The sequence below is a fragment of the Halyomorpha halys genome, unplaced genomic scaffold (genome assembly GCF_000696795.3).
Source record: "Halyomorpha halys isolate HHAL.00 unplaced genomic scaffold, Hhal_1.1 Scaffold375.1, whole genome shotgun sequence".
NCBI classification, from domain to species: Eukaryota; Metazoa; Arthropoda; class Insecta; order Hemiptera; family Pentatomidae; genus Halyomorpha; species Halyomorpha halys.
This window is the reverse complement of record NW_027105275.1, coordinates 201290-218096: the sequence shown is the minus strand read 5'-3', so window position 1 is coordinate 218096 and position 16807 is coordinate 201290. Positions and strand designations below refer to the sequence as shown.

At 32.6% G+C, this 16807-nt stretch overlaps 1 protein-coding gene across 1 annotated transcript; it reads left to right on the top strand.

The window, feature by feature from the left end:
• Positions 1 to 7082: 7082 nt before the first annotated feature.
• On the top strand, positions 7083 to 14864 carry LOC106681941 (neuralized-like protein 2). The gene is made up of 3 exons (XM_014422544.2): positions 7083 to 8192; positions 13033 to 13159; positions 14312 to 14864. Exons 1-2 carry the CDS (start codon positions 7505 to 7507, stop codon positions 13155 to 13157), a joined length of 813 nt encoding a protein of 270 aa, XP_014278030.1. The 5' UTR covers positions 7083 to 7504; the 3' UTR covers positions 13158 to 13159; positions 14312 to 14864.
• Positions 14865 to 16807: the final 1943 nt, after the last annotated feature.

Sequence of the window (16807 nt, the reverse complement as noted above, 5' to 3'; positions counted from 1 at the left end):
ATATATTTAAGAACGAACAATATTAATCTAGGTTTCTTACCTTGATCTCTAGATGTCTTTGGTTTGATGGGCTTACTATTTCCCTACAACAAATTCATGGTCTATAGACTTTGGGTGGAGACTGCTGGCAGATCAAGAAAATAGATATTTCGTTTTTCTTCCCATTAATATTTTAGTAAGGAAGCTTATCTTCCCACGAGGTGATATCTTGTGGTATATATCGGAGTTTTCCTTTGAACATTTTTTTTTTTTTTTAGACGGAATTTAACTTTCTGGGCTTACCTTCAAGTCAGTCCATTTGATTGAAAAATTGAGGTTTTAAGATTTTTGATTTTTCTTGAGGAAATGAATTGTTTTAAATTTTACTGCGTGTTCCTATTGTAATGATAAAAATAAATCGTTAGGCACACTCTTTACTACCATTTCCGCAGCGCTGACTCTCATGTTCTCTCTCACTGCCGATCGGAGGCCTGAAAGAACTGTTGGTAACGAACCTGTCCATCCCGATGCGTTCAGTGTAGATATGAGGGATGCCTTGAGGGTCCTGTGCCACCGCTCCACGGATCCGTTGGACTGAGGATGGTATGGTGTAGTCCTGTTACGCAGGAAACCTAATATAAGAGTAAGATTTATGAAAAGGTCTGACTCGAACTGGCGCTCTTGGTCAGTGGTTATCCTTGCTGGCGTACCATAGCAGGAGATCCATGTACCCACAATCGCTGATACAGCCTTGGTAATTGTTATCTCCTCCAGAGGGCACACCTCAGGCTAACAGATGAATCGGTCAATCATCGTGAATCAGACAATACCGGATTCCGTCGGCGTTCGATGAGTTCAACGTGAATGTGTTCAAACCTGGAGCTTGGAGAGAAGGTACCTAAAGGGGTTACTGTGTAACGGATCACTTTCGGTTTCTGACATGCAATACAATACCGAGCCCATCTCCAGATGTCGGCTTTCATGCCAGGCCAGAAAAATCGCTGTGTTACTAGCCGTCTTGAGGCTCGTATACCAAAGTGGCTGAGCCCATGCAGGTGGTGGAAAATTTCTTCTCGCATGGACTTTGAAACGTATGGCCTGAGAAGTGGAGGTCTCACAGAGGACTGACGTTGCAGTACCAGGAAGTTTGATCCATTGAAGCTGAAGGCGGTCATGTTTCTGTAGCTCTGTAATAGTTTGACCCTTCTGTTGTTCTGGCGCTATATGTATATAATCGTCAGTACACTCGATGTCCTCGATTCTCGAAAGTGCATCGGCGACGGTGTTCTCATCTCCGGGGACGTGGCGAATGTCGGTCGTAAACTGACTAATAAAATTGAACAGACGAATCCGCGTGGGTGTCGCCGTCTCCGGCTTTTGATGGAAAGCATATTCTAACGGTTCCATATTTCAAAATATGGTCCGTCCATATCTCAAAATGTCGACCGTTCAGGTAATGCCTGAAGTGCTTGATGGTTTAGTGGATTGCCAAGAGCTCTCTATCGTATGTGGCTTATTTCTTCTGCGCTGGTGAGCGGTGGCACAGAAGTAGGAGCGGTGGCACAGGACCCTCAAGGCATCCCTCATATCTACACTGAACGCATCGGGATGGACAGGTTCGTTACCGATTTTGATTTTGTTTTAAGTGAATATTTGACTAATTAGAAATTGATGTTTTTGACCTGGGCAGAATAGTCTGCATGGAGTTAGAGTTTTTTAAATTATATAGTTTCAAAGTTGTATTAAGTAGATTGTCCCTGAAGATTGGCCTAAACGTCGGACTTATAAGAGTGGTTGAAATAATTTTTGTTCTTCCCGGCTGTTGTACTATATAGAAATTTTTGTATTCTTTTTCAGAAGGTGTTGTAGAATATTATATCCAAGACCAATTCTGAGGAGGGTTACATATTTTTAAATAATTACAAAGTATACTTTTATTTAATGATGATCAATCGTTTTCCAACTGTAATAGTTAATAAGATGCATTGGAGAACGATTTTGTTCGTTTTTACAAACATTTAATAAATATATATATTTTTAAAAAAAATAAATAAATCAAATTTTATCCATTATAGTCTCAAAACCTTTTATTTCTCATATAAGTCAGACGTTTCGGCCAATCCGGCCAACTTCAGGGACAATCTACTTAATACAACTTTGAAACTATACGTCTTTCTCCTGTAAAACTGCTCTCATGGCGGTACTGGAGGGGTCGCATACTAAGACTAGATGAGCGTTCTCTCTAGGGTGTCCTAGCATTACAGCATTCTGTATGGCAGTTTTGCAACGTTCAAATGGCTTTGATGGAGTCTTCTTCCCAGTTGACTGGTCTTTTATCACTCTTCTTTGCCCCAGCGAGGAGCTTGTTGAGTGGAGCTTGCAAATCTACCGGTATGGGTATGCAACGACGGTAAAAATTGAACATACCCAGGAAACGTCGACAGTCCCTTATCTTAGCCGATCTGGGATATGATGCAATAGCTTCAACCTGGGCCGGAAGAGTACTAACGCCAGTGGCGTCGACCCGTGTGTCCTAAGAATGCGACTTCCTGGAAAGGCAGATATAGTGGCTCCTGTATCTACCACATATCTGGTCCAGGACTTTTTGTCGACGATAAAAAGCCGGCGGTTGGTAATTTAGGCGAGGAAACCCACCTCATTCGCCGCTGCTACTTGTTTAAAGCCCCAGCTGTTTTCCAACTGCAAGGTTGACGGGACTTGGTAGCCCTTTCTCCGAATCTGTTATGGTAGAAGCAGAGACGCCATCCACTTTTACTTCTCGAAGCCCTGCGCTCTCTGTTGGGGATGTTATCGCAGCGGCTCATCCTGGATCCCATTAAGGCTTTCAGAGCAGCTGATTCTGCAGTTAGGTCATCAATCGCTACCCCAATGTTTTCCATCCTTGAAGAAGTAGGCGCTGAGTTGACTCTCCATGATGAAATTACTTGAGGGCTGCTGGAATTCCGCTATTTTATCCACAATATGTGACAGCTTCATGGAATCCGTGTTATCTGTGGCGGCTAAGGCTGCTTGCGTTCCCTCAGGTAGCCCTCTTAGCCACAAGGTGTTGAGCATATCTGCAGGAACCTTACATGCGGCCAATTGCAGAGAGCAGTTGAAGAAACTGCAGTGGCCGTTGTTCGCCCAACCTCTTTTTCTCCAATAGCTTCGTAATTCTGGAGTGTTCTGAGGGCCCAAAGCTGGAGAGTAGCCGCTCTTTTAGCCTCTTGTATGGCTCAGTGGCAGAGGGGTCTTGAGCAAGATCGGCAACCTGCTTTAAAGCTGCTAAATTCAGTTGGGTGATGATCTGCTGAATCTTAGTTTTACTATTAGGTATATAACTAGAGCTGAACACCGCCTCAACTTGTATGAACGGCAGGTCAGATTCTTCCCTATAAAATGTGGGTAGCCGAGACAATGTGTTGGGTGTTTTCGCCGATTCAACTAATTCCTTTTGCGCCTCCTTGCCGGTTGCTTCACTAGAGTTCATTCAAATTTATAAGAGAAATAAACAATAAACTCACGGCTGGTGTCACCACTTTACTACGTCTTCCTATTGTAATGGTAAAGATGAATCTTTTGGTATACTCTTTATTAGTCTAAACAACAATGTTTATACTTAAACATAAAACAACCGATTCACAATTATTATGATCAGAAATATTCAGTTTTTTTAGACATACGAAAAACACACCTAGTTCTTAATTGTTACTAATTGATCATATGGCGAGAGTATTCAAATGGGTTTGCCACTAAAACAATTGTAAAATAATGTTAAAACGTTAAATGAATTATGAACAAAATAGATTTAAAAAAATATACTAGAGAAATAAAAATGTTGATAATAATTTCGGCAGTGACAAACGCATTTCAAACAGTCTCTTTGCTAACATAAACTATTACCGCTGGATACATTAATAATCTTGCCACTACAAACTCATTAAAAAATTGCGACCCACCATCTGGATTTACTTGGTCATTATTTCCAAAATCAGCAAACCAGGATTTATACTCATCGATGATGGTAGCTGAATTTAAATTCGTAAATGATGCCATTAAAGAAGCTGGAGTATTTGTCTTTTATTTTCAAGTGTGTTTTCTGGTCTGCGAAAATATAACGGCTGTGATTACCTTGCCATTATCAAGGTTTATGGTTGTTAACGACTATTATTCAACTGGTTTATCTTTCTGTAAGCTTTGTTACATGCTAAAACTCTCAAAACCCTTTTATTTTACCAGTTAAGTAAAGTAGGTTAAAATAGGTTTTCTTCAACTAACTGGGTGCAACTAAGTACTCCTTTGTGGAAGGACTTCTTCGAATCCGGCTATACGGTCAACGCGAATCAGCGCTCTCCCATCCAAGGTAGAAGCTCTTCCCCACCCTACCAACAGGCTTCTTATTGAAGCTAAGAAGAATAAAAGGCCAGTCAACTCTAATGAAGAAGCCATAGATTTAAAACTGCCACCTCTCCTAGCTATCAAGGGGTGACCAACATATTCTAACCATGGGGGGGGGGGTGTCGATTTGAACCAACGCCGCTGCAAACGGCCCACTTGTCAAAGATTCGTACAGATGGCTTAGGAAGGCACAAAAACTCTAATCTCTACTGGAATATTCATTTGCCAGAAACATATATTTTCCACAAAACAAAGTCATGGACTCTTCGAGTTATAGAACATTAAATTCTACTTTATGTGTTAACAAATCTACATTTTTAATATCAAATTTCAGCATGGTTTCAATTTCTATAATGCTATTCATATAATATGAATAGCATTATAGAAATTGAATTGTAATGATTGTCTCTTCTTCAATTTCTATAATGCTATGATTTTACTATGTGCCTAGTATTTTATTTATTATGCTGATTATGGTGGTTGACATGTACGAAAATCATACAGTTGCAAGGGCATTATTGGAGTTTTCTATTCCAGGGAGAGATCAAATAAATTTGCTGGGCCTTTCCTAGTGGGTTATTCTAAAATAAAATTTTAATAGGAGTATTCCATCATAATGGATATGTCTTGTAGACTGTTTTTATTTGTATTATGTTCTTCTCATCTCTGTTTATATTTATTTTTTAAAAAATCATTTCCTTCTATCAGATTTCTTTTTTGTGGTCTTAAGACCCTCAATTATCACTAAAACTGGCTGTTATTACATCTCTTTCGGTTAAATCTTGTCCTCTAAAAACTCAGGATATGTTCTTTATACCGCAAAACCTAATAAAAGTGAAATGGCACAGTACGCAGCTTTCAATTGTTTTTTAATGTCTATCTACATAACTAACTAGAGTAAATAAATACATAAAGTCAAATTCTCATTACTGACGCCGTACCATTGTTAGCTGCTGACCTTAGATGGAATGATTGGGACTCGACTGATAACTTCTGAAATGATTAGGATTAAGACAAGGATTGAATTGATATTTTTGAACTGAGAGTAATTTGACATTATAAATAAATATCATGGGATGATACTTTCTCTTTTGATTTTTTCATAATTTAAATATAGAATATAGAATATAGAATTATTCAATTGAGTCTTGTGAGCACTTTTCTTTTGCATAGAGTTCTATATGATCCCAGGAAGTACTATGAAAAATTGAAGAATTTTTGAAAATGCTTCACTCGCTCAAATTGTGGCTCTGAAAAAGATTGATTACTGAATTGTGTTGTCAGTTTGACCAAATGATTACATGAAGTTTAATGGCATGTAAAGTCAACTTGAACGAATAGAAAAGTAACTTTAAGAGCTAAAAATCGCTGTAAAAGAAGCAATTGTAGGCACGTGGAGTTCTCCCATGGTACGCTAACCGAGATTATCAGCGACAATGGACGTTAATCGAACGTATGGACGTCAGTCCATATGGTCAAAACTCTTTATAAATTTCACATGCAACCTTCGTATCCAGCGAAATTTTGTAACATCTTCAGTCCAAAGGTTTCCTCTTTGCATCTCTGTGGACTACAATGGGTGCGTTAGGAGAAAACAATAAACAAGGACACTGGCGACTGGATTTTTAGATTTCGGTTGGTAGTGATATAAGAAGTTGGGACTAGTGCTGGGGACAGTCTTCACGCCTCTAGCGAGAATTCATTGGGGTAAACGGACGTCGAGAGGACTCCGAGTTGATGCTGAAGATCCAACGGGAGATGATGAAGGATCCAGCCGTGATGATGCGTCCAGAGCCGGCAGGTTGCTGCAGCTCGGCAAAAAGCTTCGATCACCAAGATCTAACGGACTCCGCCATCATACTCCTAAAGGATGAAATCACACACCCCATCGTCCTCTGGACCATAGGGGGTGATCTTACGGTATTGAAAACTCTTTAGGATTAAGCTATAATTAAGACTGAAATCCACCTTGATATACTGACAGAAGGTATGACCCAAACGAAGCCGTTGTGCCACACCCTCCCCGGACGGTGAGTGAAGACAAAGATTATATTCTGTTCTGTCATTAGGGTAGTAATATGATAGGTATGGAGCGAGGTTACTATCATAGCCTGGTGTGAGCAAAGGGCATATGTAAAATGGATTTGCCACACTGCAATTATTTTCATAATTTTTATTTCTCTCCAATAATTATTTGGAACAGATTTTTAGTTACGTTATGCTAATTTTCTGCTATATTATTTTACAGGCGTTTCTTCTATAACTTTTAGTGGCAAGGCTATTAGAAACTTCTCGCCAACGTCTAAGACGTCTGATATCAATCTCGGATTACTACTGTCTCAGTACTCAGTACTCCTTCAGATATAGGAAGACAGTAGTTGACATAAAATTGAAACTATATTATTGAGACATGTGAAGGGCACCTTTAATAATATTTTATAATAATAATGATATTTTAATTCGAAGTAAGAGGTCTTTAAGACCTTTAAGTATATAAGATCATATTCACAATGTTTTAGAATAATACATAATTAGGCTTATTCAGGAATATAGCTGATATGATTAACTAATTTTTCTAGATCAGAGAACCCATATATAATTTATTTATCCAGTTAAATTTTTGAGAATTGAATAAAAATGTTAAACTGAAAATTCCATTTTTTTAAATAGCATCTCTATCTACTTTACCTCTTTGGAATGAACTTGCCCAAGATTATTTAATAATTTCTGTTTTATTTTTTCTTGATTTTTGAGTGATAGGTTATAAACTGTTGAGATTAGTTGATTTTACACAGAAAGAAAAAACTCATTTCCTTTGTTCTTTATTATCAAAGAATTTCGGTTGTAGAATTATGATGGAAAGATTTTCTCATTAATATCATTTTCTGTTGTAAAGAGTTAAATCATCTTGGTTTTGTCTCTTGTTCAATCATTTTTTTATATTGATATTTTGAAGCTTTGTGTCAATCAAGTTAATTAATCATTTCACTCAGTTTTGTATTTCTAATATGTGCTAAGAAAAGAGTTGACATTAGTGTTTTATGTTATAGTGATAGGATTCTCATGTGTAATGCATTTCTAATGAGTAATATTTTAATGAAAAATCGAAGTTATTTCAACCCTCAGCATGGAAGAAGTTACCAATGGAAGAAAAATTGTTAGTAGGTTTCATCCTTATCATGGTGATAACATTGTACTGCAAGATAACAACACTGTTGCTTACCGAAAATCAAGTTTTGCTAATGCTTTAACTTTCAGTGAAAAACCATTACTACCTGGTGAAATATTTTTGGTGGAAATCGAAAAGAATGAGAGAGGATGGAGCGGATACATGAGACTTGGGCTCACTAGAATGAACCCTGATATTATGGCCCATAGTGGCTGGCTGCCACGTTATGCACTTCCAGATCTTACCAATTTATGCACTTCATGGATTTTTGCTATTACCAAGACTAATATATATGAATTCTCTACTGGTTTTTCCCACAGGAATTCTTTTGAACCCAAATATTATTTGGGTGATGATACAAATGTTCATACTTCGAGGGGTATAATACCAAGAAGTGCGCTGAGACCAGCACATTTGGATCCATCTCAACAAATTTTACCAACGGATGTAGGTAGTCGAATTGGAGTGGTATATGTTCCTAAAAGAATAACACCAAATGGTGGTACTGCAGAAATGCACTTTATCATTAATGGTGAAGATCAAGGACCTTGTTCCAAGGATATTCCGTATCAAGATGGTCCTTTGTTTGCAGTTGTTGATGTTTATGGTACAACCAAGCAAGTTAAAATTGTCCAACTTTATGGAGGTAGGTAATGTTTATTCTGTACTTAGTCAAGGTCTGAAGCACTACTCCAGCATGGCAATTGGGCGCATATTCACTTATACACAATGAGAAACTGGTCAATCGTTGTTGTTGGTTATAACCTGACACCATGAAGTGATTCGTATTTATTCTCTGACATCAACTGGAAATAATCCGTCAGGAGTATGGTCATCTCTTGAGTGAGCACATCAGATTGAAGTTGACTGCTGTGATTTAATTTAAGCTCAGAATCATTATGTAGATTATAACCCTCGACAATAGAGCATTGTGTATAAGTGAGTATACTCACATCTTCCATGTTAAATTTGTGCTCGGGAACTGTTAGCTACTCTAATTTAAAATATTGAGGCTGTAAAAATGTTTTAAATTGTATGTTTATTGAATGAAAAATAGTGATCTAATTTTATAAAGAAGTAACTATCATTTGAAAAATAGGTTATTTCAGAGAGATTGTATACTTTGACAAATTAGTAGTTTTGAGATCTGAATGTAGTAATGCTAATCCACTTTGTGACTTTAAGAAACTGAACAAATACATATTAACAGTCAGGACATGGTCTTTAATTATTAATTTATATGTATCCTACAAATTATGTATTTAGTTTATCAAAGAAATTTATAAAATCCATAAAATGGACCATGGACTTATTATTAGTTAATTTAAATTTAATAGTTATTAATTAATTTTGAAGATATCATCTTCAATACCTTGTTTATCAAATTTTGAAATTATCCTATCTACCAATTCTTTGTGATTTTGTTTAAGTTTATCTTTGGTTTTCATAATATTTTGATATTTAATTATATGTAGTTATCAGCTCAGCTTTCAAATAAATACCTGATATGCCCCTCTGTTTAATCTGCAGTGCAAAAATGAGGTTTCTAATAACCCACCATACAACATTATTTATAAATTATGAAGAAGGTCAGGGTTGTGGTAAAAAAAGAATAAAAATAGTTCTTAACTGACCATCTTGTTCATAATTAGAAATTATATGGTCAATTATATATATATATAAATGTGTGTGTGTGTGTGTGTGTTTGTATGTATATATAATAACGATGACATTATGTCAATAATCTTTATAATAATCACCTTGTTACTGAGGAAATAGGTCGGAATTCAGAGGATAATTTGCATATAAACTATAGCATTCAAGTTGCTAACCTAGGTGAATCAGTTTTAGAAAAAAGGTTAGGGAATGTAAAGTTATCTCTTCCTAATGGAAAATCTTAATAAATAGTTAAGAACTATTTTTATTCTTTGTTGCCCACAACCCTGACCATCTTCATTCTAATCTGAAATTATATTATCAATTATTTATATATATAATACATTATTTATTGTTTAAGATTTTCCATTAGGAAGAGATAACTTTACATTACCTTTTTCTAAAACTGATTCACCTTGGTGAGCAACTGGAATGCCATAGTTCCTCAGTAACAAGGTGATTAGTATAAAGGTTATTGACATCATATCATTGTTTTGTTAGCTAATGCTGAAAACATACCAAAGAAAGTAAGGTTGAATTCATCTGTCATGTTAGATAATCTTGAATCATTATATTTATTTTTATTCCTTAACCTTTGTCTTTTCCACTGGTCACTTTACCTACACCCCAAACACGTGTGGGTCATTCTCTAATTTCGATGCTATTTCAGTTATAAGGCTTTTTAAAAATGATAAACTATCTGAATGAGAATGATTTTTTTTTCTGTGATTATCCTTCTTTACGCCAACTTTTCATTCTCTTATCTTTCATAATTAATGGTTGTATAGTTATAAAATATTTAATGCTAGTTTCGTCATTCACCAACCCTGTCAAAAGCTAAATTTCTGACTTAAATTGTCAATGACACCAGTTTCTTTCGCTGTTAATCTAAAAAAATATCTTTCATATTGTTCAGCATCCTTTAAAGTATTATGAAAGATAATTTGAAATTTAAGTTGAACACATTGTTCACCATAACATTGTTTACCTCTCACACTGTTTTCGGTCACTCCCCTGTACGTTATTACAATACCTGCTAAAAAACATTTATGAAGAAAAATTTTGTCCTGAAAAGTGACCAGGCAACACTGGTAAGAAGTAGAAAACGCTTGGTCTTGTTTGTTTCCTAATCTAACTTATTCAGCTACTTAAAAGTTGTAGAACTATATGTAAAGTGTTGTGTATTTTTATTGGTGGTCTCTTCCTAGTCCTCATTAAAATCAGCACAGATAAGACTTATATTTTGTATATTACACAACCTTTTTACATACATGTTAATTTTTCTTATTTTGTGAAACTTCTCTTGTGTACATAAATTAAAAATGATTGATTTGTCTCTCCCTAGGTGGTCACTACCTAGCCCCAATGAAAATTCTTCTGGGGCAAGGGAGTGACCATAAAATAAGGGAGGGACAAATGATTACTTTTCTATCAATATTAATTATTAAAGCAATAATAAAATTATTTTGGCTTCCCCACTTCGTATTTAAAAGGGAACCTTCTTATTTGAGCTACAGATAAAATTTAAATAAATGAATTCTCTAAAATCAAAATGTCCTATCGTGTTTTGTGTTTTTAAAATGATGAAATGTAGTATTGATTACCTAATTGGCCAACATTCTTAAAACATTTTCATGCTCCATATGGTCGGGGGGTGCGGTCAGCAAAGAAAAACATAAATAAACAAAAAATATTTATTTATGCTGAAGTTTCGACGTGAGTTTCAGGTCTTCATCAGGGTTATACAACAAAAGAGATAACAACCATCATTTAGAGAAACATAAAATTGAAAAGAAATAGTATACAAACAAATTTGGAATAATAAAAAATATTGAATTGATAATCATGGAATTAGACAGTAGCAGATTGATAACAGTGAAAGACGAAATACAATATTATGTAGGTAAGAAGATACGTGTAATATAAGATATGTAAGTAGTGTCTAAAAAACTGAAAAACAAATTTGAATCTACAAATTGAACAATATGATAGAAAATTAAATATAGTGAGTGAGTGACTTATATATGAATTACAGTGTGAGTATTAACTTATATACCTATACATATAACTATAAATGTCTAATTCCATGATTATCAATCAATTATTTTGTATTATTCAAATCAATATTTTGTATAATTTCAAATTTGTCTATAATAATTCTTTCCAATTTTATGTTTCTCTAAATGATGGTTGTTATCTCTTTTGTTCTACAGCCCTGATGAAAATCTGAAACTCAGGTCGAAACTTCGGCATAAATAAATATTTTTTGTTTATTTATATTTTTCTTTGCTGACCGCACTTCTCCGACCATCTTCTCCAATCAATAATCTACGGTCAACTATCTACACCTCATCGTGATCCATATTTTGTGTTCTCACAGTCCTCAAGAGTAGAACCTAGGCACAGACTTTTTTATAAATCGATATCTAGAAAACTACGTTAGTGTTTGTGTTCCTGCTTCAAGGAATTGTCAAATAACATTTGCTAAAGCTAATATTAATATAAAATTTTTTTATTTAAGAAAATTTAAAAATGGAAACAATTTTAATATCCGAAGAAGTTTAGTACCAAAATAGCATCAAATTTGGAGAAAGGCCCATATGACAAGCATATTGTGTTTTTTTATCACTAGTTTTCTTTAGAAACCTCTAGAAGTTCCTTTTATCAGCTAAGAAATCTATTATTTAAAAAATCAAATCTTATCAAATCCAAATCTTTAATCCATAACTTTTACAGATTTAACTATACTAATTAGTGTTTCAAATTCAGTGAAAAAGGGAAGTAAGCTTGAATATTTTAGTTTTATTTAAGCCTTAATCTTATCACCAATGCAGCTCATAGAGTAAGTATTTTTCAGGATGTTCTTAAAGGTTTGGATAGTATTTTAACCTTATATTGTTGATATTATGTTGTTTTAAAGATGTTGAACAATTATCCTGCAATCTCTCTTACTTCTTTCTCAGCATCAATGAAGGTTTCTGATTTCAAATTATCCAAAACTTTATTTTGTTATGTGCTTGTTGGTAGTTGCAGCTCAGGTGGATAAAGCCAGTTCAAAAAATGTCTTTAGTAGAAAGGTTCCACTATCATTGCCGATGATGTCATTGCTAGTTTTCCATGAAATTAAAGAAAAAACATCAGATCACTGCTTTTGACAGTTTAAATTGAACACAGGGTTGAAAGAAAACTAAATGTCCTGAAAAAAGAACTAAGCGAGAAAAGAAAGAACTTAGTTTTATTAAACAGATTATAAAACATGATATGACATAAAAAGAGATATATTAGAATTACTATTAACTCACTTATATTTCAAATTGTGTTAATTAGATTATCTTTATTCTAACCTGGTAACCTTTGGTATTTATTATTAATTTGAGTAATTTTTCATTGTTACCTTAAGTGATGTTGGTTATTAAGATGGCAATTTTTGAGTCATATTTGGTTAAAGATAAATTTTTCATTACTGACATTTGGAAAACTTCTATAATGGTGATTATATGTATTTAACATGACTAATTAGCTATATTTTCTTTAGACTGTAATTGATTTCATTACTTTTTAAAAACATATTACCTTAAGGCATAAGCTATAAGCTATTAAAGTCAGCTAACTATATGCATATGACTATTTTTATGTTTGAAAAACACTCAATACTCAGTTTTAATTGAAACTGATAGTACAAAAATAGTTTAAAACTAATGTAACATTTGTTGCAATATATTATGTATTTCATTAATAAAATTAATATAGATTATATATGTTTATGATTTAATTTGACATGCTTTTATTTTTTGCCAATTTAACTGTTATATGATATTATCTGATTTTAGTTGCTACTTTACAAAGTGCTTGCCGAGATGCTATATTACAAAATATGAGAAAGAAATCTCGCAAATATGTTGCTGCATTACCTCTACCAAAACCTTTGAAAGAATACCTTCTGTTCAAGGAATAATAGTAAGCTAATTTTTGGTTTTATTGTAGCATTTATCTATATTTAACATTCAATAAAAAAGCAAAAAATATATCGGTCATTATTTGTTAAATTTGGTCGTGAGATTCATTTGGTTTGAAATAGGATGGTTTTCTTTTTCATTTTTTTCTTTGTTTTAATTTAGCTATGGAATATATCATTAGAAAGGTAACATCAGAAAAGGTTTAACTCCAAGTAGTGAAATACTCCATACTACACTGATAATTTTGTATTGTTAGGTGAAAATGTTAATAGTAGTTAATACTAACATTTATAACACTAATAGATACTGGTTTGGAATCTGTAATTAAGTAAAAATAACAGTATTTTTATTACTCAAACAGCGTGTTCCCCATCCTAGACATTGTTATATTTATTTTTATTCTCAAAATAAATACCCTTATGGTTTGAGGGGCATGAACATTAATTTTTGGTGGTTAAATGAAGGACATTTTTAATTTTTTGAAAATTCAAAAAAAAAAATTTTTTTTTCTCTGAAACTAATCCAAATGTTAAGTAAAAAAGTAGGTAGAGGTTAGGAATTCCCAGAAAAAGTCAGTATTTTTAAGAAAGAAAGTTACAAAATTTGAAAATCAGTTAAGAATTTATATTCTCAAAATTGGTAAACAATATGATAACACTTGGTTGATCTTTACATGAATTAATTTTACCATTTACATTGGAACTGTTAAAAGTATAACCATAGAAACAGTGTCTTCTAATACAAACTCATTTTAACCTTTTTTCTTCAACGTAACCCATCTCTACATCAATTAATTTACTCAGGAAGTGTTTGTAGCATTGGGTTCTTAATAAAGGAACTCTATAGGTCTACACCGGATGAAGATATTATTCTATGTTTTTTTTTTTTAACTTATTGATAGATGTTTATGAAATCTTCCTGTGCAGATAAATAGCTTTGACAAGCCATGTTGGACCTTATGTTTTTGTGTCTTCTGTTGATAATGATATGCTTTAAATTAGAATTTGGTGAACATTTATTCATATTTACTTTTTAATTATACACAATCACTTAACTGCCAATAGTGGGCTCTGAGATTACTGTATTACTTTTAATTTTCAAAATTTTATTAGTTAAAGTCTTTGAATTTATTTTTAATTAAATTGTATTTTAGATTATTTTGAAGGCGATGAAGAGACTAAAAATGATTATCCTGCTGTTGTTCTTTTGTTGAAGTTTGAGTTTACTACACTACACATTAAGTTCTTATTTTAATGTGTTCTAATTGATGACTCAGGCATTGTGATAATTTCATTAAAAGATGAGAAGAAATAACATCATTTGAGTGAATTAAGTCTTTGTTTTTTCTGATCAAGTGGTTTCCTGAGATAATGGAAATGGTTTTTTGAACCATTTGATGATTTTTCTCTTGTTCATACTTCAAGGTCACTGGAACTATAAAACCCCAAGTATTATTTATTTTTGTATATTTTTAAAAAGTAAAAAATTAAAGATATTATGGAAGAAATGGTATACTAATGAATTAATAAATTTATGATTATCATAACCATTGTGTTGAAAAAGTTTTTGTATATTTTTTGGCATTAAAAAATATTACATCTTTGCATATCATGTTTGAAGTTAGTAGTTCTTTGTTGGAAAAAAATAGTTGTGTGTTTACAACTACACATTAGGGGTATTCATGATCTATGTTAAAGCGTGTTAAATGGAAATCGAAAAAAATTGCCTTCTTTTGCCGTGGTAAAACGAAATAACATTTAACATGGCTGAGAGTCTGTTACTTGGTCAGTTAAATCGAGAATGACGTCACACAATAGACCAGTTGAGATCGCCGCCATATTAGTTGTTGTGACTTTCAATACAGTTGTCAATTAGCTCATCTTCATTCTCTTCTTCACAAGTTTGAAGATCAATAAGACACTCATAAGCTAAACTTTCACTCAAATTCCACTTTTCACTCACTCTAGGCATGTTTTAATTAATTACTTAAATCAAAACTGAAGTAAACAATAACATGAGGGTCTAGAAGGAAGGTTATAAACATAAAGGCTTATACAACAAGTTGCTGGGAAAATCCGCTAGGGACTCTTATGCATTTAACGTTTAACATGACTTCAAATAGGGCTGCTCACAATCCTATAGTTATAACATTTAACATGGTAAAACATATAACATTTAACACAACATCATGAATACCCCTATTATGTTAATTGTGTTGAAATTATTAAATCAGGAGGTATACTGTAAAAAAATTGAATACTTTTATATTTATTCTTACGGCATTAATATAAATCAGTTATAATGATTAAATCAATACAATTTTTAGTTATATTGTCAACCATTATTATATGTGTTAAAAATAAATTGAATTATGTTAATATTGTATAAGTTCTTAAATTGTTACTGGAATGTCTTTTGATATTATTCCTTTTTTTTTTATGTCATTAAAATTAATTTTTATACTTTTTCTTTATTTTATAAGTCATTTCTTGAAGGAGGAAGCAAAACAAATAAAATTTAAGTTTTATTGTGTTTAGTCACCACCTCTTTTAATGGGATCATATTCCAGAACAATAAATCTATGTTAGTAATAGGTTTTGTTAACAAAATTAATGTAATTTCAAAAAATGAATACACTTCTATAAGTGTTCTTATGTGTACACTTCTATAATCTATATGTTCACATGGGGTGATTCTTTTAATATTAGGGAAATGAATGTTGATGGAAGTCAAAATGAATCTTTCTCTCTCTTTATGTATATATATAATTTATTGATAGTAAATCTGTGACTCTTTACAAGTGTAGTTATATTCTTAGCGTATAGCAGTCTATTTTTGAGTATCACAAATTATGAAAAAGTATAACAGTTTTTTGTAAAAAAAAACGAAAAAAAAAAACAAACAAACACAAATATTCATATTTTAGAAGTACAGAATGTTAGGATTGAAATAGAACTTCAAATTATATGATTAAAATAACATAATTTACAGAAAAATAAATAAGTATCATTGGGTAATATTGTTCAAATAAAATTGATTAAAGCTCTGTCCATTTTATTTCTGGTAGTCCTGTTCTTCCTTTTTAGTTTCAGTTCAGTTAGTTTGATTAATATACGATTGTATGCATTATCTATTTTATAATAAATTCTAACTTAAACATATATAATTGTTTGTACTGATTCCATATTTGTTTCTTAAATGTTACGTCAGATTTATACATTATAATTTAAGAAATCAAATAATATTTTTTAACTCAATTTAACATTTATGAAGTTTTCGTATGCAGTTCATTTCTGATTAATGATCCGTTTTTATCTATTTTGAATGTAGTTAATGTCTTGTTTAATTAATTAAACTTTATTTCCAATTAATGTTTAATCAATTTAGTTTAGATTGTTTTAATTATATCAATCTGAATGTTTGATTTTGTATTTCAGACAAGTTATTTCCTTGCTGAGTTTGTTTTCCTCTGTTTATGATGTGCTACAAATTTAACATTTAATGTTTTTTTTTTACCACATAGAATTCTATCTATTATTTATTATCTTGAAGTGTTTCTAAATACATTGTGAAGTGATGAATAGTTAAAGAATGTGAAATCCAAACATGGTTATATTGCATATAGCTCTTATGTTTCTGGAAGAAAATA